Consider the following 25,786-nt stretch of genomic DNA (forward strand, 5'->3'; position numbering starts at 1 on the left):
GGAGGATTTGTCCCAACGGTCCCCACCCTATCTACGGCCCTGTGTCCTCATAACTTTACATTCTTTACATTGAGTCCACCCCCCCCCACCCCACCCCATTCCTTGCTTATGTGCTTTAGTAATATGTGCTGATTTTAAATTTTTCTCACATTTGTACCAAAATATTGCAAAAATATATTGAACTGTTAAAAGACTTGATCACAGTTTTTAATAATTTATTTTGTTTTTATTTATTTGGTTTCTTGGGATGTGCCCCCCCCCCGGTGTTGCCTCCCCCCCCCCCTTAACAAGCGAGGGTAGGCAAGGTAATTCAAGCGAGGGTGTTTAACTATAATATTTCTAGACTTGCTGAAAATGAATAGCTGATACAAATGTCTTTTTACCGTTTTGTGATTAAGGCTTTAACAAGAGAAACTTTCTGTTTTTTAAATTTTTCATGGAAGATAGAATTAATATAATTCTTGTTTCGGTGCGCTTTCGCAACTGGAAGCCATCAACACTTAATATCTTTTCCTCAATAACAACTAAAGATTTTTCTTGTCATAGTAAAATTGCAGTTGGAAATCAAACAGGATATTAATCTGAAATGAATTCAGTCCAAATGAATTAAATTTCATTTAGCATTATTTTTGGTTTCAAAACTTGGTTTCAGAAATTTGCATGTAAAACGAATAATGCATATATGTAGGTGAAAGCTCAAATTAACGATAATTGTTTATGTAAACGAATGAAGTGATAATTGGAATAGAAATACTAATTATAAAGTTATATAGCATTTTAAATAAAAATCAAAATGTAGCTAAAACACTAAGAAAAGATCCATTTCAACCAAACAATTCCACTGTTATAAAATATTTACTATTTGTGTCAGTGATATTTTTTTCAGAATGTTAAGGAAACATTTTTATGGGTTTTAATATCCAGCCCCATTAGGCCATGTGTTGATTCTTCCTTTTTGCATTGAAGTTCTTTGCTAGCTTTTTTTAATATTCAAATTTATGAAAAAGCCATGTAATGTAATGTTGAAACAACATCAACTGAATATATATAATTTTAGCATCATGATAGATTTTTAACCATGGACGCACTGAATACTCGATTTTAGTCTTACAACACATTGATATATTAACCTTACTGTAAACTAATTCATTTAAGTATGAAACATTAACCAGAAAAATATAAGTTCATATTATCCTATCAAGTGTTCAAAAGTTGATTTAACTGCTCATTTTGTCTATAAAATAAGCTCCCAAAAACATATCTTCATTTCGTAAATAATAGAAAAGGTGATTCAATAATATATGGAAGGAAACACTTAGTATGAATTAAATTTTGCAGCATTTTAATTTTTGAAGTTTTACAGTCATAGGAAATATTAAATAAAGAGTGTACCAAATACCGTTTTGGTTAGAGTACAGAGTACTCCGCCAAGTACTAATTATGCTTTAAATGAACAAATGACATACATGTGATAAATTTTGAACTCATATTGAATAGCTATATAGACCTCCATGTAATAGTTTTCAAAACAAGTTCCAGCTAAAATTCGATTTTATTTAAAATATTATGTTTATGTCAAAAACTTAACAAAAAAGTTTTTTTTAATTAAAAATAAATAAATAAATAAAAAATATAATTATATCAAGTTGGAATTAATATGAATTATATGAATCTATTATAGTTCTAATCATCCGCCAAACATGAATAATGTTTTTAAGCAATAAAACAATGTTAAAAACAGATGTTCAGGAGCACTCCTGACACATGTTTTGACGTTACAAAGAATGCTTTTTCAATTCATAAAATGTAAGCTTATGGATGTAGACATCCTTTTCTTTTTGTCATTACAAATACTTGTACTTTTTTATTAATTGAAAAATGTGTATGGAACAATGTTTAATTTTTTACAACTACAGTGAAACCTCCGAATAGCGGACAGTCAAGGGACCAGAAGTTTTGTCCGTTATTGGGAGGTGTCCACTATTAGGAGGAACTTACTTAATTTACCTTTTTCAAAATGGGCTGTTGTTCCCTTTGTAGAACACCAATCGAAACAATTGCGAAAGGTTTACTACATTTTACTTCAAATGTAATAAATCTGTTTTTTCTTAATAAAGGGTACACTAACAGCACACACTTGTCTTAAACAAGCAATTTAATCAATTAAAATAATCAGTTAAAACATTACAAAATCCAAAACATTAATTTTTTCTTTCAATGTCAGTCTCTTTCTTTTAGTTGCCATTTTAAAACTCAAATAATATTGTCACACAAAAAAAAATTAACTAAATCAACACGCCTTTAGGAAAGTTTGCAACTGCAAAGCTACGATTGCTGCATGAAAAGCTGGTTCGCTTGCCTCTCAATTCATCTCAGGGTATGAATATCTCATTACCAACGGCGGCGATTCGGCGGAGCAACTCCCCTCCCCCCCCCCCACGCACACTTAATATGGTTCATTTATTTTATCTCGAGTATCACTATTACATGATTGACAGTTGGCAATATGACTTTTGAATATGGGCAAATATTTTTTCATATCTAAAAATTAAACAACCCAACGAAATTACGGCCCCGTTAAGCCGACTACTACCGGCGCCGGTCTGCTCAATTGCATCTCCCGAGAGACCCAGTTAGAAAAAGCGCCCAGTTTCCTCTTTTTTATCTTAACTTTTGAATAGTTATTGTGTACAAAATTCATTAAAATCTTAAGAAAAACGTACGTTAATTATTAGACTGACATCAGTTTTCACTTATCTGCTTCAATACTCTCAAAACTAGTCGTAACAAAATTGACTTTTTTTTTCTTTTTCATTTTTTGCTGCCCGCAAAAAGTACCATGTCTTTTTAGTTCTTTTTTTTCTCTGCCTCCAACTTTTAAGCCCCAATCGCTGCCCCTGCCCATTACCAACCTTTTAATTCCAAGAAACAGTGATAAGGAAATGACGGGGGGGGGGGGGGGTTGGAATATCAGTTGTGGAGGATGAAAAACTTTGTAAGGTAAGCAGTTACTAAGATATTCTGTGAAAAGAAAAAAAAATCCGGAAGTGCTACGATCGCAAGGGAAATTTTTTGTGAAATAACTGTCCGTTATCAGAGTGTCAGCTATTCAGAGTGAATTACATGGGAATGGGCTATATTGAAGGGACTGGGACTTGCAAAAATGTCCGTTAATTAGAGGTGTCCGTTATTCGGGAGTGTCCGTTAAGGGAGGGTTTCACTGTACTTGGTATTGGCCGAGTCAGTAGCATACATAGCATCCTCCCGAAGGGAGGGTGCACGCTCTAAAATAAAATAACACTATGTTAAAATTTTTAAAAAACATACGGAAGCATGGGGGGGGGAGGCAAAGAAATCTATGTATATTAACTGAGCTGAGTACCTCATCAAAATTTGGCCCAAGTATGAGTATTTGGCAAATTGACCAAGTACTTTGTACATCTCTATTAAAAACTCATAATTTTCTTGAAAAAATGAGTTATTTTTTAAACAATTTCATATTAAAATGAAACTATCAAAAACTATTTGTGCCTAAAAAATTGCTTATTTACATATTAATTGATAATCTGTTTTAGATTTTCCCGATGTTGATGATGTGTAAAATTGTCCCTCATAACACCTTTCTCGGACTTTTTGGTAAGTTCATATTATATTTATGTTGGAACCCAGCGTCAAAAATGGACAATGTCTGAAAACAAATGCCACAACATGAATGGATCATGAGTAAATGTGCCAATGGGGTTGCTTCTGAAATTTTAAAAAGTATTTTTTTCTATAAAAGCATGTTTAAAAATATAGGATTCGACCATTTTAAATACATAATTGCAAAGTTTAATATTTAAAAAATTATTTTAATGGTGTGCAGATTCAATTTTTTCTTTTTTTGCTTCTTTCTGCTCATGACATCAACAAATGATGAAATGCTATTAGCGCTAGAGCGTAATATTTAGTTTTGCATGTTCACTCACATTTGCTGGCGCTGATATGGTTGATGGCAAGCATAGAGAACAATATTCAATTGGCTTCTGAATTATCATAACCTGGAAACGTGGTAGACAGCAAGCGTCAGCACCACTAACTGGAGTACGCCCCAAAGTTGATCATTTGCGACGTCATAAAGACAACGCCCTTGTTTGAAAAATTGTACATTTAAAAAAATAATTGAAAATTATCCATTAAAAAAAAAAGATTTTGCTTGCTCCATGTTATTATTTTTTTTGCTCATTCTATCGACTTCAGTGGCGAAACGTAGTACTTTTGACTGATAGAAACAACCCTATTCTAAAATTAATTTCGGAATTTGTGCATTTAAATTTCTTTAATTCGCAATCGGACAAATTAGTAGTGACCCAAGTCCGACTTCATATTTAAAAGATAGGTGAAATACTCCTTACATCTCTAAGCCATATAGATATCAGAAGAGTCATTTTTAACTCTAGGGTACTTAACCTATGAATGGAATGAGTTAAAATTTAGCTTGAATGATGTTTATTGAATATTTACAGTTAGAAAAGCCATTTCCAATAGTCCATAGTGAAAAAATATGTTCCTAATGTGACCAGTGGCGAATTCAGGATTTAGTTTCTGGGGGTGGCTGAGATCATTAAAAATGTATGTCTCCTTGACATCGCCAAAAGTTCATTGATGCAAATGAAGTCGTTTGAAAAAAAAATATGTTTTTCAGGAGGGTTTCAAGGGCTAATGAAATTTTCGGAGTCACTGTTGAAATTATCTAAAATTTGGTGTTTAGTGATAAAATTTAAATGTCAGTAAAAAAATAAAATTTTAAAAATAAAATTTTTAGACATTATTTCTAAGCAATTTGAAGGCAAAACTAACAATTCTTGTTGATTATGAAAATTGTCCATGGCAAATGCAAGTCACTAAATGTAAGTAAGAAAAATCGTGGACTAATAGTTACAAAAAGGGAAAACGAAGATAAAATTCTGAGAATTGACACTAAGCGCATTAATTAAGGAGGTCTGAATTTTTTTTTCTGTTTTTCTTCTTTTTGAGTAAATAAATTTTTTTAAAAGGCAGGGAAAAATTTCCGAAATTCGACAGGAAATTTCGGAAAACAAGTATCTCTATTACTATAGCAAATTAGTGTATAAACCTGAGGGAAACGATTAAAATGATAAAGATAGGATGAATATAGGAAATTATATATTTTATTATTTTACCTTAAGATGCATACACAATATAAAAAAAATTCTAATCGAAAAAAAAAAATTAGTTATAGTCTGGAGCGGCTGCAGCCTCATAGCCGCCCCCCTGGGATTCGCCACTGAATGTGACCTAATTTTATTCTTCTGTGACCATAATTCATATGAGCTCAATAAATAACTTCAAAAAATTTCGTCATTAGTTTTGTCAAAAGTGTTTCTGGGTTGGGCCACAACTTGTTATTATTTTAAATTTCAATTTTGATGTCACAAATAGTTGATACCTCTTACTTTTCGAGTCCTTAGAGATGATGTATTGCTTATTTTTTCTCTTATCCACACTGATTTTCCTTTCCGCTATTGTCTCAATTATGAATACTTGGGTGTTTCCCCAATCTTCCAAGAGTAAAATTAGACTTATATCAGCACTCATTTACCGGATCAGGAATTTATCAAATTCAAATGCACCAATTCTGAAATAATGTAAAATTTCGGACTTGGAGCATAGTATTTGTCAATGATCCATTTGTGTTATGAGCAACCTTTTTACTTTTTTGGACTTGAAATTGTCGGATTTAAGAATTGGGTTACAACATTGAATTCATTCAAATGCTAATGCATGTCACTCTGAACAAATGCATACTTGAATTAAAATAAAATGTTTCATTTGGATCTTTGGTGAGCGCTTTTTGGGAAAACTTTTTGGCTTAAAAAAAATGTAATAAAAAGTTTTTACGAAAATTTAGTTTTCATTTTAAGCATAAAAATGCAGTCGATGTAAGAAATTAAAAAAAAAAAAAAAATTCTCTTTAGCTCATTGCTTTGCTTATCAAGTTGCTTAAGGTTGATTATTTATACAGTACTGCTCCTTAAAGCGCGTAGTGTTGCAAGATTGTGTGAGGAAAAGTAGCGGATATTTTTTACTGTGGCTGACAGTTAAAAATTTTATTGCTGGCTTAGTCTTAGAGAGACCTTAAAATTTTGGCCAAAATTGGAAAAGGTTTTTTTCTGGATGACTCAAAGAATCTGCTGGAGGGAGTATTCCCCTCCTCTCAAATTGTAGTTTTGTGGTCGAGGGGAGGGGAGTGAAGAGTATTATAGCTTATTGAAATAAAATACATATAATGAGTCGAGTTAGAACCCAACTATAAACATTTGGATCAAAAAATATATTTAGATCAAAGTTTAAATGGGTTGTCCCCCAAATGGGAAGTAATTTTATTTTTATAGTGCTTATCTTGTGTTGTGGTCTGAGCATTACCTTGTTCTTTCAGTACAAAGAAGTCAGTTTGCTTTGTGTTTCTCTTTATTGAAGTTGAATCATTTCTTGCACTCATAATTTTTAAATTTAGTCACTAACTTTTTGCTTTAAAATTGTAAATAGTAATTTGTTTTATTTAAATGCCACGGAAAACAAATTTCTCTTTCTTGTGGTTGGAAAAAGCAGACAAAAATGTATGCAAGATCAGCATTGGTGCTGTTCAGAAAAGGATCACTTTAATGCATTTTGTTCTGTTTATACACTATCTTTCCAATATTGATAATCAAGGATTTTTTACAGGTACTGTCTCATGCTGATGTGGCGAGCAGTGATGTTCCCATTAATTTTTTGAGGGTATACTCCCAGTAAATCAGTTATACACAATATGTGTATGCGATCATATACGTAATATGTCATAATGGGAGAATTTTTGAAGCTTTGAGGGTATAAGCTATATGTTTTTTAAAATGTTTGAGAGTATATAGCGTATGTGGAGCATACCCAATGGGAACACCACTAGTGGCAAGACATAAGAGGTTGAAAGTAGATTGAAAAAATCAAGTTGTATTTTTAATTCCATGTTCTTCGTCCTCTACTGAAAACAAATTAGTTGTAATGAAGCAATTCAAAGCTTTTGCCCCAAATTCACTCCAAGATAAAATAGTTGCGGTAATAAAACAATTATTCATTTGCATCTTTAAATGATTTATCTGTTATTTACAGGGACATATCTGATAAAAGTTAAGTATACATAAAATTTTGGGCTTGCAGCCTACTTTAAATCTTTCCTTATTAAGGATATTTCTTTCTCATTCTTTAATTCACTTTGATGAAACAATAACAAGGTAAGTAAAGAAGCACTTGAACAGACATTTATTCTACTGGGTATATGTTTCTACTTCATAATGTGTCACTGTGTTAAATAATAAAATATTGAATGCATTCTGTTGTAGTTTTCAAGAATTTGAAACGTTTTATAATCCAATAATGAAATATCAAGCTAATGAATTACATTTAAATTAAAAAAAAAAACTTGATATTTGTTGTCTTAAAAATGTACTAAAATTTTATAAAAATTGGTGTCCTAAAACTTTTGAAATCATCACTTGCATAATTTTAGCAAAATGCATTTTTTGTTTGTTTATAGGGGACAATATTAAAATTCAGAAGAGTTTTTAATATTTTTGGATGGAAAGCATCAATACATGCAAGTAATATATTTTCTGAATTAGTTTCATTCAGCGGTATGTTATTGTCATGCATGTGTGACTTAATTTTAATAATTTAAGTAAGTTATAGTTAATATTTGGGGTATGTTTGTTTGGGAAGTATTTACCAAGACCCATCCAAAAAATAAACACCTTTCTAGTAAAAGAAAGCACATTCTCTAAGTACGCATTTAACATTTATTTAGTAAAGAAATTTGGCAATCTTGTTTTGTTGAAAGAATATGATAGAAAAAAAAAACTTCTGTCCAGTAGAATTTTATCTATTTGTTCCAGCCCTTTATTGTCATTGTCTCTTATGGAACATTTTTTCAATCTCCTAGCACATCTTTATTACTATTACAGGGTGTAGGTATTATTCTAATCTTAAAAAAATCCTATAATTCCTAATACCTTCAAATTTATACTAAATATCCTACAATTTTCGTAACTTCGCCTCACTTTTTTTCAAAAAAAAGGGGAAATTTCCTGCTTAAATTGGTTCAACCTTTTTTTATTAGTCTTGTTTACAGTCGAAAGTTGCATGTGGTATGATGTAACTTCAAAAGATTAATCACTAGCATATGAAACCTCAAATGTGAGACTTCAGAATTCAAATTTTTTGCCAGAGTGCGAAATTGACTTGCAAAAAATCTAGAAAATTGTTTGAGTGATCTCAGTACCAGTCTAACCACATGAACATGCAAGTAAATTAATGAAAATGTTTCCTTTTTTTAGTAAATTTAGATTTTACACTTTTGCAATTTGTTCTAAGGTGAATGGTGGGAATCCTATGAACAACATCTAAGGGCACATGTGAACAGTTCCCACATAAAGTTAAAATTACTGTAACCTACTTTAAGTGTGTTTTAAAAATGCATAGGTAAACACAACAAAATTACATCACTTTTGGAATGTTGATTATTTATGGACGGTTGCAACTATGTTAACATTTTTTACCTTCAAGTTTTTTTAGTCACTTAAAATAAAAGCCAATTTTTTCAAATATTTTCTTATTTTCAAAAATGCTCACCTTTAATTGACTCAAGGTATGGAAAAGGGCAAGAATTTATTAAACAGCAGGCATACTGCTGCACCCTTCTCTGTTTAGTTTTATTGTCTTGTGATAATTTCTTTTCTTTTCTTTCAGTGTCTTTGCAGAAATAAACCGGGAAAGAAGAACCAAGAGTAAAAAAGTGTTAACCTAGTCAAAAGGCTTAGTTTTTGGTGCCTTTGACATTTATATTTTAATTCTGTGCTATGTCTTTCAAGTACAGTATACCTCGAAAAACTTGATATGACGAAAAATTATTTCTCCCCTTTTGCATATTTTTCTAATGTTATTTTTCATTCTTATGTTGAAGCGTTTTTAATCAAAACTTTGTTATGTAGAATATTTTTCGAAGTCAAATATGACTTTTTCGGAAAAACCGCAGTTTATTGTCTTGAAGCCACTCAAGGAATGTTTCCAAAAGTTTCACACCCTTTCATTATTTCTCTCAAGGGTTACGAATGATTATGCGAAGCTTATCTTCTGTCACTTTCATTGTGCAGCCTAGGGGATTCAGAAAATTTAAGTCCAAGAAACGTACCTAAAACTTTTTGCCCCCTTCTCATGCCATTTCGTTGGACCTTTTGCCCCTATTTTCACCTCCTTGAAAACGGGAGATGAACGGAAAACCCCTTTAGAGACGCAGGGAATGGTGAAATCCTTTGCTTAACTTCTTTTGTTCCGGAGCACTCGAAACTCGTTTGAAACAATTCTGTAACTTAGTAATCCAAATCTTTGATCAGTTTAGTTGTGGTAAATCACTACATTTTGCTACTTCTTTAGAGTATCCTTTTTTAAGCTTTCATTATATGTTTCCACTTATTTTTAACTAGTGTGGCTAATTTTTAAAATATTTTAAATTATGATTATACCCTTGTTATCTCAAACTTGATATCTCAAACTTTTTTTACCGTCCCTTCGACTTTGTGATATCGAGAGTATACTGTATTTGAAACATTTTAAGAATAGTTTCTTCATTAATGTTCTGCAACTTAATCATTATTGAACAAAAACTTATCAATGCAAATTCAAGTAAAAGTTTTAAGACCAGCTGATATTAGGAATGTTGTTCTTAATTTAATAAACAGTGGGGTTGTTTTCTTCAGTCAAAAGTACTACTTTTAGTCACTGGAGTTGATAGAATGTGCAAAATAAATAATAATAACATGGACCCAGAAAATACTTTCATTTTCCCAGCAGTTATTTTTTAATTAATTTTTTTAATGTCCGATTTTTCAAACAAGGCATAGTCTTTATGACGTCACAAATGATCAACTTATGCGCATACTTCACTGGCACTCTGAATGCTTACACTTGCTCTTTACCACAATTCTACGTTATGATAACCAAAAAGCAACATGCTCTTTCAGAAAAAAAAAAAATACTTTCAAATTTAGGAAACGACCCCATTCAGCAATGGTTTGATATACAATTATCCTTGAAAATTATACTTTTATTTAAAGTGTCAATTTTTTTTAAATTACTGCATTAAAAAAATATCCTTAGTGGAACAGAACTCACAAAAAAATATTTGAGATTTTAGTCAAGACTCTTAAGGTTTTTTTTTTTTTTTTTTTAATAGGTTTTTCTTACTTAAACAATCCGTGAAAAACATTTTGTTCACTGCTGAAACTAATAAAATTGGCAGAAAAATTGATTTGGCTAAAAAAAAAATTAGTCATTTAAAAATTAAAAGACAGATTAAAAATTTTAATTGAAGAAATGCTAATGAATTAGTAAATATGGATGAATAAACATATTGATGTCAAAAGTCGCTATCTAAATGCTAATTTTGCTACATTGGAAATTATTGCCGATAATTCTGTATTACTTTACAGTGTTTATTATGGGCTTATTTTTTTTTTTTTTAGTTATACATGCTATTACAACTAAATCTACATTGCTGTTTCAAAGTTAATGGATGTAAAATACTTCTAATACTTTAAGTTACCCTTAAACATGTATTATCTCAAATTTGTTGCTTCGCAAAAAGAAATTCAGTTGCACTGAAAACTATGGTGATAAAGATTCAAACTATATGGGCAGTGTTGTCATATCACTATAAAGCTAAAAACAATATAAAACCGAAGTATAGATCAAAGGTACCTTACTAGAAGTAATTTGCTCAAACAAGCAAGCAAAGAGAAAAAAATTGCCTGGTAATTTTTATACTTTGCTCTCGTCTATTTTTCAAAATTGTAATATTTTTACATAATTTTCGGAATGTCTTAATTTGAAACTTGTGGCTATTCTCCCGTTTCTTTATTCATAAAATTATGTATAGAAGCTTACAATTATGTTGCAAACCTTAATTTGATATTAGTAATTAAATTAAAATTTTAATTACTAATATCAAAAATTAAATCAAGCTTTATTATTTATCTAGTTAGTGTAATTTTTATGATTGGAAAACTATGTAAAATGACTGTTGTATATTTTGTTCAAAATATCATATACTCTTTGAACAAATAAAAAAAAAGTAACGAAACTATATTCTTATTTGGGGTGTAAATCTATTTCTAAATTATCTAGTCTCAATTATGGTTAACATAATTAAATCAATTAAACTGTTATAATATAATGTCAATTTCAATTCTTTATTTTAGTCAATTATTCATATCCATAAAGATGGTAGTTGATGCAAGACTATAAATAAAATTAATTGAATTTTCAAGAGATTTTATTTTAATTCATTTGCAAAAGATTCATTTTACATTGGAATGAAATTGCTGATGATGTTAATATTACCTGTATGTATAAATGCTTATAAAAATAAAGTTAATTCTACAATCTTCTACACTCTTTTTCTTTTTGTCTGAGTGATACTAGACGAATCTATCTTTTTCCAATACTAAGCACATTTTTTATCCATTATATATGTACAGCGTGCATTTTTCAGGTTCTTATTTAAATAGAACTTCCGAAAAATACCGGAGTGAGTAAATCTCAAGTTGATCAGCATACAATCAATTTTTCATAATTTTGTTTTCAGCCTCTGAAAGTGGTTATCTCATTACACGAAATGGCCGTTTTTCACAAACTAATTTTCATATTCTTAAAATTTTTATGAAGTTTATGAAAATTTGAAACTTACACCATTTGTCGTCTTTTATGAAAGAAACCTGCATATTGAAACCGCTATGTAATAAGATACCTGCTTTCAGGTGACAAAAATAGATTTTTGATAAATACATTTAGCCAATAAGGAATCTACTTTTGAACTTTCTTGTGGAATTTTCAGAGGCGTATTTGATTCGAAAATTTTGGGTTGCCGTTTCCGAAAATTTTCGACTGACAACATATTCTAAAACTAAAAAAATTAAAAGTTGTTTTTAAATAAGTTTGTAATTATTTTTGGAGAGTTTTTTCGCGGGGGAGGGGGTGGGGTCTAAAATTTTACTTGGGATTTTGGTGGTTTGATGTATCCACGTTTCGGACTAAGAAAAAATACAGATTCAAAGTATCTGAAAAAAAATATTTGTAAAAAACCTCATTAACAGAAACAAAAAAGAAAAAAGTTTCTTCAAATAACGCAAATTGTCTTTCATCTGACAGAAACGATCATAACGGACGTTCTTCAAACAACGAAATAAATCATTCATGTAACAAACAAAAAAACGAGCATTTCTTCAAATAACGAAAAGTTGACTTCATGTAACAGAAACTACCATAACGGACGTTTCTTCAAACAACGAAAAATTTCCCACATTTAACGGAGAAGAAAAGAAACGGGGAAAGTGTCAAATGACAGAAAATATTCCTCCCACAACGGGAAAAATATGGACGAAACTTTCTTCATTTGACAGGAGAAAATAAAAACGGAAATTCGTCAAATGACGGAAAATTTTCCTCCTATGACGAAAAGAAAAAAGAAGGACGTTCCTTCATTTGACAGGAGAAAATAAAAACGGAAATTCGTCAAATGACGGAATTTTCCTCCTATGACGAAAAGAAAAAAGAAGGACGTTCCTTCATTTGACAGGTGAAAATAAAAACGGAAATCCGTTAAAAATCGTGAAAAGTCCGGCAGCACTGCTGCCAAGAGAATTTCCGTCAATTGAAGGAATTATTTTTGAGAGTGTATGCCTAAAATTTTTCAATCTATGCCTAACCAGACGGATTTCTTTTTCGCTTTTAGATGAGCCCCTACTTGAATTATTTCAGTTGATGTTTCATTTTTTAATTGACACACAAGAGCAATAATTTTTTTATTGATATGTTATTATTTTCAATCTGATACTCAATTATTTTATGTAGGAAAAAAAGATTTTTTTTTTCCCCCTTTTGTTAGCGTAGCTAATATGTGCATGATAAGGACCATTACTTTTGATTTGACATTCGCTTCAAAACATAATTTAAAATATTTAATGGGCCACCTGTTACATAATAGGGTCGTTTCCAAAATTTTAAAAGTATTTTTTTTTCTGAAAGAACATGCTTAAAAACATAGAATCTGGCTATTTTTAAAATAATTTCTTTAAGTTTAATATTTTAAAAATATTACTTAAATCGGTGCTCTTTCATCGTTTAACACTTCTGCCGATGACATCACAAATTATGAAATGCCATTCACAGTTGCCATTCACGGCATGGGCGCCCATATGCAAAATTGCAGGGGCGGGGGGGGTTCAGATATTTTCCGCATGATTTAGCAGGATACTTTCCCCATGGAAACCGATTTCAGGACAGATTAGAGTCAGTAAAATTTGACATTTTTAATAACTTATTCATTAATGACTGGAGAAGAAATGTTTTTACATTTTTGGAAAGAAAAAAGTACTAAAAGCAAGGAAGTTCTAATTTCAAAGGGGGGGGGGGGGCTCAAGCCCCCTTACCCCCTAGAACGGGCGCCCTTGATTCACGGCCCAAAATATTTAATTCGCACCTTTACTCACGTGTATTGGCAACGATAGAATTAAGAGCCAGCATAGACCGCAATTTTAATTTGCTTCTTGATTATCATAAAGTGGAAATGCGGTAGAAAGATGCGCCATAATGCATCATTTGTGACGTCATAAAGACCACGCCTTGTTTGAAGAATCAGACATTTAAAAAAATTAATTAAAAAATAACTGTTGGAAAAATGAAAGTATTTTCTAAGTCAATGCTGTTTTTTTTTTTTTTTTTTTTTTTTTTTTTGCTTAATCTATCAATTTCAGTAACAAAAAGAACTACTTTTGACTGAAGGAAACAACCCCATTTTGATTTAGTACGTTGTAGTACTCACTTTTGCACATTGACGTAATGCGTTGACATTGATATTTGAAATATAAATATTTAATATTTCCAAATTGAATTATTTTTAAAGATTATTTTTAAAAAGTTACAACAGCAACAGAGATGCATTAGAATATACATACTGGAAAATGTCGTCTTCGTGTAGTGGGAGTAAATATCAATTAATGATCCGACGAGCATCAGAAACCCTAAGAAACTAAAGACAGATCTGAAAGAAATAAAAATAAAACACTCATGAAACAATTTCCCTCTAGAAGATTTCGAAGTTGTAGCTTAATAGGTTTTACTACAAACATTCCAAACATTATTCGGAGAAGTAATGTCGTATTAGATGGGAATATAATTGAAGTAATTTGAAACTTTAAATATCAGTTTCAGAGATTGTATTACTGGTTGGAAATGCAAAAGTTAAGTGTGTACGAAAAGTTAAAAGTTTTAACTCTAAGTACCGTTTTATGTGACGCGAGAAACCAAACCGCTAAAATAAACCATTAATTTGGTGTCTCCCTAATTTTCTGCAGCAAGAAATTTCCATTCCCGCTGTTGTTCAGTTTAAATCATACCTTTTAATACATTTAAGGGTGGAGGAAATTTAAAATATCGGCGAAACTTGGAATAAACCATAATTTTATTGACAATTTTCACTGCTGTCTCTCAAATATAACGAATATACTACATACAATCCACAGAGTAGTAAATTTTAAAATATCACGCTGATTCTCCAGCATTATTGTGATGAATGACTGTTAGTAACATCATTTCAAAAGTAGCTTGGTAGTTTTGGCACTCAAAACTAACGGAAATTAACTCGGGTTGCTTATTGCCGTGGAATATAAAGCGCAATATTCGCAAATTTTTCCTCTTTTTTTCATCAAATGTACCTCATCTTTATTGTGCAAACTTGCCTTTTTTGGTTTGAAACACACAAAAAAAAAAAAAAAAAAAAAAAACGAGCTGATGTCTACATCGCATGACTTACTTTTACTCCAATTTCATGTCATTTTCTCATTATTGGCAGTTTTAATATGATTCAATGGTTTACTCTCTAAATATCACCAACAGTGGCCAAATTCAAACCAGATTTTTGAAAAAAAAAATCGCCAAATCTGTCGCCAAGTTGACGACAAAACTTGGCGACCAAAAAACGCGATATATCGCCAAGTGTCTGCCAAGTTATAACATCACCTTACATCGAAATTAACAATGATTTCCCTCCAAAACGGGCAAAAGACCCCTTTAGAAACACCCGAATGCAACCAAAACGGGAGACGCACAACTAGAACCCACTAGGAGTCTACGTACGGAATTTCAACCTTCTAGGACATTCCGTTCTTGAATTATGCGTTATACATACGAACATACCCACATATATACATACGTACATACAGACGTCACGAGAAAACTCGTTGTTATTAACCAGGAAATCGTTAAAATGGTTATTTCGCGTGTCTACACGTTCTTAGGCATTTATCCACGTGTGGTCGAGTCGAAAACAAAACTCAACATTCATTCGGGGGTGAGCAAAATGGAAATTAAGGTCGATTTTTGAGTGAAAATTTTTTCGGGAACACAATACTTCCTTTTTTGTAAAATCAAGCAAAAAAAGTCAAATTGCAAATTTTCCTAAAAGTTAGTATGGAATCCAAAACGCGTTTCTTCAAATATCTCAAAACCTTGTTTCTGCAGATACCGCGCTTTACCTTACCACGGCAGTCTAGTTCTGTGGGTTTATTCAGTGTTTCTATAAAGGAAGCTTAAAACTTGTCAAAGAAACGAGCTATAATTCCATATCTTGAAGATATTGTGGGTGTTGTATTTTTGGAATATCAGCTTTTTCTATAATATCTTGTTTCTATATCATTTAAAGTCATAGAATTGAACGCGTTTGGAATAAGTCATTTAGGTTATAAATATATACGTGAAAATGATTTAATTTATACTTACATGACAAAAACAACTACTGGGGGAAATTCATTCTCCTCCTTCATTTCACATCTTGACGTCCAAGCACTAAGGGAAAATGCTTTCCCGACTGAAACAAAGCAGTTTTTATTAAAAAATATGATAATGCAAATCATCACAAACGAACAAATCTTCCAAAGGATAAATTTTTTCGATTTTCTTTCTAAAATATACATGTATTAATAAATGAAACTAGAACTAAAATTACTTTTCTCGCAAGTAGAAAATATACTATAGACGTAACTAAGTATCTTCCCACTGGAGGGTTTAAAGATAAAATGATTTTAACCTTTTGAAACTCTCACCGTGAGCAAAATACTCGCACCAAGAAGAAAATAACAGATTTTTTTTTTTTTTTTTTAACTGGGGGCTCTGCTCCCTGCTCGCTAACGCTCACCAACCCCCGAAGATTGCTTTGCAATCTTATTTGATTCGCAAAGATTAAAATCGTCAGTTAAAAAGAAACAGATTAAAAACGCATTATGATTTCCGTTTGGATCAAAAAGCATCCCTTCCCCGGGTTTCAAAATAACTTGTTAGCCTACTTTCCCAGTAAAAGTCAGAAAAAGAAGAAAAAAGCATGAAAGAAGGCTTAATGCATCTTAAAAATATCGTGAAAAACAAAAAAAAGTCAAAAATAAATAAAATAATTAAATAAATATTGAAAAATTAAAAATTGGAAAGTAGGGTATTGAGATGGGGAAAAATGTCTGTCGGTCTGTCTGTCTGTCGGTCTGTCTGTCTGTCGGTCTGTCTGTCTGTCTGTCGGTCTGTCTGTCTGTCCCCCCCTAATAACTTTTGAATGAATAGTCCGATTCGAACAAACTTTTTTTTGTTCGAAAGATCTCGGCGAGGACACCTCATTCCCATATTTCACTTTTTGATTTGAACTATTTTTTGTTCAATTTTGAACAGTTCAAAAAAACTTAACATTAGCGCATACGGGGAAATTCAAAGCAATTCCGAACTGTGAGGCGAATTTGCTTCAAACAAACTTCGTAGGAAAAAGCTTTTGATAAAAAACTTGTATATAAGATATCTTTTTGATTTGAACAATTTTCCGTTCAATTTTGAACAGTTCAAATCCCTTAACATTAGCGCCTACGGGGAAACTGAAAGTCGATGTAGATTCCGTACTTGAAGGCGGATTTATTTCAAACAAACTTTGTTGGAAATAGCTCTTGACGACCTACTCCCGACTCCGACTCCGAGAATTTAGGGAGACCTGACATCGACTCTGACTCCTGTTCCCGACAATTAATCGGACTCCGACTCCCCGACTTCAACTCTGACTTCGTAGCTTTGGCAAACATTTATACACGGAGGACAAATGACTGACTCCGATTCTTGGATATTCGACTCCGACTCTTTTATCCCAAAATGAGATTGTCTCCGACTCCGACTCCTCTGCTGTGGTTTTAACTGTGAAATAATTATTGTTGATATGATTTGTTTTTATTTTCACGCTAAAGTTTTAATTTAGGTCTAATTTAGTTTTCGGTGAATAAACTCGAAAAATATGCGCAGACGATTTTTTTTTTTTTTTTGACAATGAAAATTATTTCTTTAAGTTGACATTTTATTGGTTTTTTTTATTTTGGTAAGTGCATTAATTCGTTTAAAAAATTATTTTCGGCAACAGGGGAAAAAGAAACGATTTTTTTTATATGATGTATTTATTTTAATGAACTTATTATTATTTTTTCGTTTTGAAAGCTGTTAAAAAAAATTTTTAATGGAAAGAAGTGTATTAGCTGCTTTGTTTAAAAGGTGCTGCTATTTTATTTGTTCGTTTTTTTTTTTGAAGAAAAGTAAGGAATATTTTATTCCTAGAAATCAGCTTAAAATATTAAAAAAAAATATGTTTGAAAAAATTTGCGATTTTAGCTATTTTTGAGAATATTGATCAGGTAATAGAAAGTAGTATGGGTATACGGGAAAGTAGGCTCGTCTAGTTCTAGACGGAACTTCTTGTACTAACTTGCAAAGCTGTAAGGGCTAAGTAGCTCTTGAGCATTGCAAAACTGCAGTTTTGTATATTCGTGGTCTCTAGTGATATATTTTGCTCTTTAGCTCGGGGCTTGAATTGAGTTGAGCCTAAGATTTTCCGTTAAAATCAAAACCCTTAAAGTTTGTGAATAAGGGAAAGAAGAAACATGCGAATCGAAAAGACGTAACTATAGCAACGCCAAATAAAACATCAATAATTTTAATGAAGATGAAGATTATTCGAACTTTATTTTTAATGGCTTGTAACTTTTTTTTAATTTGGAAATAGCAGCTCATTTTTTCGACCATAGGTTGAGTTAGATCTGGAGTAAAAAAAAAAAAGCCGCTCTTTTCAGTAGTGTCAAAAAGAAAACTGTAAAACAATTTCTTCGCATTTTACTGATCGATTTAATGAAAAAAGTAGTGCCTAAATTTTAGCTAAGCCTAAAAATGTTCGAGCTAAAAACGCAAAAAACTCGCGCCATATTTAAGTTAGAGCATTGAAACGTAGAAATTGTAGTGAATTGGGTAGAAAATTGCGTAGAACGCGGATAATTCTACCCTTTCCAACGATATATAGTATTAATATGTGCAAGTAATTTTTGACGCCCTTAATAGGCAATTACGCGAAATTTGAGCTTAAAAAATTAATTACAAAAAAACTAATTCGAATTTAAAAAAAAATAAATAAAACCCCAGGTGTACACCCCCGGGGCACGAAGTAACTTTGTACAAAGTTTCAAGGCTGTAGGTGCTATGGGGTCTCCTGGACGCACGACCGCCACAGACTTTCGTCCAGAAGTTCTTTGGAACCTTACTTTTATTTACTATTAAGAGATACCAAGCACTTTCCATAATGCATTCAAAAGAAAAAAAATATCGTTTCTGGGTCAAAAAGGACAATTTCAGTATTCCTGTAGTTTTAAATTATTAAAAGAAAAGGAACCACAAACGAAGAAAAGTGCGGTTCAAGTCATGTACAGAATTTTTTATCATTGGGGGAGAGTGTTGTACCTTGAGACACTTCTAATTTCTAAGAATCTATTTTTAGCTGCCATGTTTTTTGTAGTCTCTAATAGAAACCTTCACCACTAAATGGTCCCATAGTAACAATAAACATTAAAAGAGCTAAATGGTGATTTTGGTCGAGAAAGAAAATTTTATAACTCCAAAGTAAAAATTTTCTTCCTTTTTATTTCATTTTCTGTCTTTGTATTTGTAAAAATAATCAACTGAATTTTATTTTGGTGTAAAAGATAAGTACTTTAAATATTTTGATTATTAGAAAATAATGATAGTGCATTTAAATTGACCACCTTTGTTGGTTTTTCATAAACCACGTGGTGCTTGTACTTTGGGACAGTCAAACATATTGTACCGTGTTGGACTCGTCCCAAGATGCAACATATGCATAGTTCTTAATAATTAAGATATGTTTAAGGACATAGAAAATGTTCTAACCTGATGTAGTCTTTTAAACACATCTAATTTTAGATAATAATTCTTCAATTCATTATTTATGATTCATTTTTTTCATTATTCATAATTTAATTCATTACCATGATTTTTTTTTTGGTGCAAAATTTGTTCAAGTATATGGCTCTTTCCTGAATCATGAAGGGTTCCCGTGGTACCACAATAAGTGTACTAAGGTACAATAGGATGTTAAATCTTGGGACAGTTTTGAATTCTTTCTTTAAATGGCTGGCAATATTTTATTTTCAAACTGTCTGAATTTTAAAATATATATTGCAGAAAAATGTATTGGGGTGTTTTAATGTGACTTTTAGATTTTAAATTTTATTTAAAATAGTGACGTTAAAAGTTGAAATGTGAAAAGTGTCCCAAGGTACACAACACTCTCTTCCCTATATAGCTTTCAATCATAAATTTGAGCGCTGAAACATGCATATTTTTCTTAATTTGAAATCTTGGTTTGAAATGACTTGAGCCGCACTCTCTTCGTTTGTGATGTCATTTTCTTGGAATTGTTGAAATCTTCAGGAATAATGAAAATGTCTTTTCTGATCCAGAAACTTGATTTTGTTTTTTTGAGTGCATTATGAAAAGAGTTTAGTATTTTATTTTTTTTAATAATCCACTTTTTATATTCTTTTCAGTGTATATGTATTTCAGAAATACAATAATTTACCAAAACGAAACTTCACCATGTTTTTTTAATATAAATGACCTATACTAAAAGAAAAAAAAACTATATTACTAAAAATTAATTCTTGTTTTCTCTATTATTAATTTGTATGATAATTTAATTAGAACCATTTAAATATAAAAGGTTACCCAAACTAATTTATGTTTCACAACATACAAGTTACTCGTGATAAAGATATGTCCTAATATGTCTCTTTACTTAATCCCGTTTTCGATTATTGGCATAGAATGAGGATAAAAAGCTTACGAGAGCACTAATAGTGAATAAATTTCACGCTTGCTTCAGAGACGACTTCAGTGAAAATTTTCATTATGATTACTTACCGTAAGTTTACTACTGTAAGTATTACTGATGTAAGAGAACGCATTTTCGTAGCAATGGGTTTTATATTTAATGATTTAATGGAGAAATTACATTAAATTTACTTTTTTCCATCCTAACCGAAAATAATAATTTTATTTTAGAATTTTTTTTAAATTAAATTCTACCTTAAGATTAAGCAAATCATTTAATTAAATCCCAAATCGTCTAAGCGGTCCAGTTGCTGAGATATAAATAAAAGCAGGCCTCAGAATGTCCGTGGCAAACATGCTAAGTATAATAAAAGTGCTTAAAAAACTTTCAGTTTTATTTTGTTTCTCCAAATACTTTATTTGTTTCAGCAAGTTATATCAAAAAAAAAAAGAAACTTTTATTTCGAAATACGGAAAAAGTTGAATAAGCGAAACATTTTTTATAAAAATAAGTGAATAGAAAATGAAATTGTGACGATAAAGTTACAACAAAAAGAAATAATTAGAAAATTTTGGTTTCATTTAAATTCTATGTTGATACTCGAAGATCGATAACTTAACATATAAAGCATTTAAAAATATATTTAAAAAGATCTTGTCTACACTTACTCGTTTTAGCCAAATTATCAACATCGTCTACAGTGCATCCAGATGGAACACAAACTCCCAGTCTTAGATTTAAGAAATGAAAGAAATGTGCATATTTTGCAGCCTCGCTTATAGCCTAAAAACATAAAAGAGATCTTCGTGTAAATGACACTTGAAGCAAATTTTTGAGTAACTCAAAAAAAAAAAAAAAATAGGTCGTTTAAGTGGAAAGCACGCGACGTTTAAGGTACATTTTACCCGTTATACGTAACATTGAAATCAGTATTTTTAGCAAATAAAGATGTGTTGTGAATTGAGAAAGACATAGTCAATACATTTTAAACAAAAGATTGCGCAATATCGGAAATATTCGTTCCAAACAAAATAAAATTTGCTGTAACTTACTCTACAATGACCATCATCAATGGAGGGGTTTTTTTTTTAGTTTACTAAATAAAGAACGCCGTAGTTTAAAAAAAAAAAAAAAAACAGAGAAGCAAGGTGCAAAGAATCTTAAAAGATTCTTTGCAATTTTATTGAGACAAATCGTTTGACAAATCTTTATCTGTTTATTTTTAATTTTTTAGTAGATTTTCATGCTTTTCCACTACAACTATCGAAAAAATTCTCAAGTTGTTAGACGTTCAGATTGCTATTTTTCTCATAAGCACGATTATTTTTTCGTCCTAAAACTGGTTTATTAGATTAATTGTAAAATTACACCTTCTTTTGGAGCGGAATCTCTCAAAATTCCCTTTAAAGAACGGGACAATTATTTGAAGGAACTATTGTCAGAAATATAGAGCATTGCTCTAAACAAATTAAATTAAAATTCAAACTATTATGGAAGTTAAATCGAGGAGCCAGGCGCAACAGCTAATGGTTAATGTATCGTTGTCAACGCAAGGGCATACTCTGCCGTGTGCAGGTAAAGAGCAGTAACTGAAAATTTTTCATTTTTCTTTTTTTTTTTTGCATTTTTATCATCTATTGTACGTTATCTTTATTGTGCAGGCTCGCTTATTTGTTTTCCGCTGAAAAAAAGGCGCGAAAAAAGCGTCTAATTCCAGCATTTCCCTATTGTTAGTATTGAATCCAAAACGCGTTTCTTCATCTCGAAAACTCATTTCTGCAGATACTGCCGTTTACCTGCACACGGCTGTACTAATTAATTTATGTGGAATCGGCGATGGTTTTGAAAGTTTCTTACTGACTTATATGTTGGTTTACAGTTAGTGTCAAAACTTGGTTCATTTTGAAATCTTGATATTTTTGGCAATGTTAGCTCAAAGATTTTATAGCTGATGCGTTCTGTGTGAAACCAGTGTTGGCGATTCGAGGGGGAAGGAAAGAGGGAGAAACCCCTTTCCCCCCTTCTCCACTTTTTATGACTCATTTATTTATTTTATTTTTAAATTTAGAAACCAAAACAAGAAATTCTAGAAAAAGCAGGAATGTCAAAATTTTCCGAACATAGTTATTTGTTTTGTATATCTGTTTACCAAAAATTATGTAGCACAAAACAGTAACTTTTGGTTTATGTATTTATTGTTTGGATATTAGTAAATCAGTTGTTTTACTTAAACAAGCCATACTTGTTTATTGAAATTACTAGTGTTACCCGCACGGCTTTGCCCGTAATAGAAAAAATAAAAGGTCTTTTGGTTCGCCTGTGTATTTACAACTAATGTATGGTGAATGTTCTCGCCAATTGGCTTGTACCCATGTTACGGTTCCACGTTATGATAATTTCGCAATTTTCCATCTTATATTTTTGTTCTTAAAATTGGAATAGAAAAAGAACCACATCGAATTTTCAGAAAATAGCTTCGAGGTGCACACCCCCATGCTACATTCTAACTTTGTGCCGAATTTCATGAAAATCGGCCGAACGGTTTAGGCGCTATGCGCGTCACAGACATCCTACAGACATCCTACAGATATCCAGACATCCTCCGGACAGAGAGACTTTCAGCTTTATTATTAGTAAAGATTACAAAGTGTTTGTGACTTATCAAAAACACTTTGGGCTTAATAATGCAAGTCTAATTCATGTCTAACTGTTTTTTCGGGGAAAGTTATTACGTCGTTGTAAGTTGTTAGATTTACATCAATTTCCACTTATCTGCTCTCGCTCACAAAACCGACCCTAACAAAAATTTTGTACTTTTCTCTCTCTCTCTCTCTCTCTCTCTTTTTTTTTTTTTTTTTTTTTGCTGCCACGAAAAATTTTTAGTTGCATTTTGAGCAATCATGATTGCGTATTGTTCTCACTTGACCGTCCTTGGCGTTGTGGTTCCTTTTTCAGCTTGGACCAGCCTCTGCAGCACCACACTCATACACACACTTACACACATGCCTACGTGCATACACACAGGTCTACGCACACACACACAACCGTACACACGTAACCGCTCAAGAGAAAGGACAGGGGTGGGGGGACACGAACCGTTTCTAGAAACAATAGCCCCCAATGAGTAGGATCCTGTCGCAACTTGTGATTGCGAACACATAATTTGACTTCAAAATTTCAGAATTCAATTGTTTTTTTTATTCCTTTTGCCACCCCCCCCCCTTTCTATTTATAATCCCCAATCGCTCCAACTGTGTGAAACCAATATGTTTGAATCCAACGCGAAGAATAAAGTAAAATTCCTCACCGTACCACCTTCAGAGAAGTTTTTTAACTCATCCAAAACTTCATCCAGCTTGTAAAATTCCGGTTTTGGTGGCAAAGGTGGTGTTAAGTGAATCGAGCAGTACTTTCCATAGAAAAGAACCTTTCCCTTGTCACGTGATTTGCTGCTTGTTGCTTCGATGTTGATGCAAGCATCATAAGCTCCCAGCGAAGACATGGATCCTGCGAGAATACCATCTATAATCTTTGCACTTGAATCGAGAACTGTAAAAATACAACAGAAAAACAAATTAAAAAACCTTAAGAGCAACAACGTGTATCAAATTGTTTTACTACTAGCTGCGTCGCCCGGTTTTGCACGGTCTTTTTTTTATCTTATTTTATTATTTTTTTTAGATAGATAAGAAAAGATTTTTTAACAAAAACACATACATAACAAACAGTAAGCAAAATAAAATTAAACAAATTTAAAACATACAACATGAATTACAAACGACAATCACAAAACATTAAGAAATTCTCGATTATAGTTTAACATGAGTTAGTGGTAAGAATTCAACACTAAAGCGCGCCAAAGGCACTGTCCGCAGTGTTATTAAATCAGTTTAATTAGGAGTACAAACACACATAAATATGCATTAAACAATATAATACTTACAAATTTAATATATATATATATATATATATATATATATATATATATATATATATATATATATATATATATATATATATATATATATATATATATATATATATATATATATATATATATATATATCACAGTATACACACGTAGTAAATATTTCACACAGAACAATAATTTGCCTGTTTGACTCTAGGAAAAAAAAACATAATAACTCGCATTGAAACATTTTATATTATAAAAAATACAATGCAAAGTCCCCCCCGATTGGTAAGTCAGTATGTTTTATCAGCTAAAAGTTTAGATTAAGACTACCTCGAAAAAAAAGGTTATGTCAAGTGACGCGTGTTCAACACTCAGGCTTGAACAAAAATAAATAAATAAATAAATAAAATCAGTAAAATTTTGTGGCTGATTTCGGAAAAATAACTAAAAAGTAAACATTTTAAATCCCCTGATTACAGGAAAAGCCTTTGAAACAAAAGCAAGAATTTCATTTTTTCATATTCGAGAAACAAAAATGGCAACAAATCTTTCGTCTCAATGATTTTCTTCACGCTATAAATTAAAAAAAGCATTGTTGCGGAAAGTTGAGATGAAGCACTGAATAATAATTTGAATGGAGAAAAGCCTTCGAAAAATAGGGATTTTATGTCGAAATCTAAGTCACAACATTAATAGTTTTTAATTGATATCTCCGCTAATTATTATCAGAGGATTATGTCAAATAGCCAAATATAAAGACAGGAAAACTACGAGTCCATCGATACCTGGTTCGATGATCAGTTCACTGTCGTTCGGGAGAAGTAACTCGGACATAGATACATAGATGACTACATAGATACATAGGTACAGACATAGATACATAGGTACATTCGTAGATACATAGGTACATACATAGGTACATACATAGGTATATACATAGATACATACATAGATACATGCGCTCAGTTTTTAATTACATAAGATTGTCGAAATTAAGAACCATATAAAAAGTTTAATTTGATCGTCCCGATTTCAATTCAAGTGGTATTTTTTCGTTATTGGTGTGCCACTTGGCTTAGCGCCATATTTGCTTTCTACTTTGGGAAGAAAAATAAAATTTATGACGTCGCTTCTCTTTTTTCTAATTTTACATTGACCGAAGCTTTCAATATTTATTAATAAAAGCATATATTTATTTGGCGGATTACTTAACTTTTAGGAGAGATTTCAATGTTTCAATCTTAAAAAATTATTCTTTTATTACGTTTATTGCTGCCATGACAATGGGGTCGATTCCAAAATTTTAAAAGTATTTTTTTCTGAAAGAGCATGCTTAAAAACAAAGAATCCGATCATTTTTTTTTTTAAATAATTTGACTAAGTTTAATGTTTTGAAAAAATTACTTTAATCGGTGCGCTTTTATTGTTTACGCTTCTGCCGATGAAACCACAAATGATGAAATGTCATTCACTGTTGCCATTCGCATAACGTTATATTTAATTTGCTTCTTTACTCACGTGCATTGGCAACGATATGGTTGATAGCAAGCGTAGAGCGCAATACTTCATTCGCTTCTTGATTATCATAACGTGGA

General features: G+C 31.5%; 1 protein-coding gene across 1 annotated transcript in view; it reads right to left on the minus strand.

Annotated features, from left to right (window-relative positions):
• The window catches only part of LOC129220032 (nose resistant to fluoxetine protein 6-like), a 56,673-nt gene that overhangs the window by 20,292 nt on the left and 10,595 nt on the right, over window positions 1–25,786 (minus strand). The window contains exons 2-5 of the mRNA XM_054854368.1: window positions 23,583–23,824; window positions 20,944–21,058; window positions 15,865–15,952; window positions 14,043–14,128 (exon numbers count right to left, since the gene is read on the minus strand). Coding sequence (XP_054710343.1) covers window positions 14,043–14,128; window positions 15,865–15,952; window positions 20,944–21,058; window positions 23,583–23,824 — 531 coding nt within the window. The remainder of the gene's footprint in view (window positions 1–14,042; window positions 14,129–15,864; window positions 15,953–20,943; window positions 21,059–23,582; window positions 23,825–25,786) is intronic.

Source organism: Uloborus diversus, chromosome 1, assembly GCF_026930045.1.
Source record: "Uloborus diversus isolate 005 chromosome 1, Udiv.v.3.1, whole genome shotgun sequence".
Lineage (NCBI taxonomy): Eukaryota > Metazoa > Arthropoda > Arachnida > Araneae > Uloboridae > Uloborus > Uloborus diversus.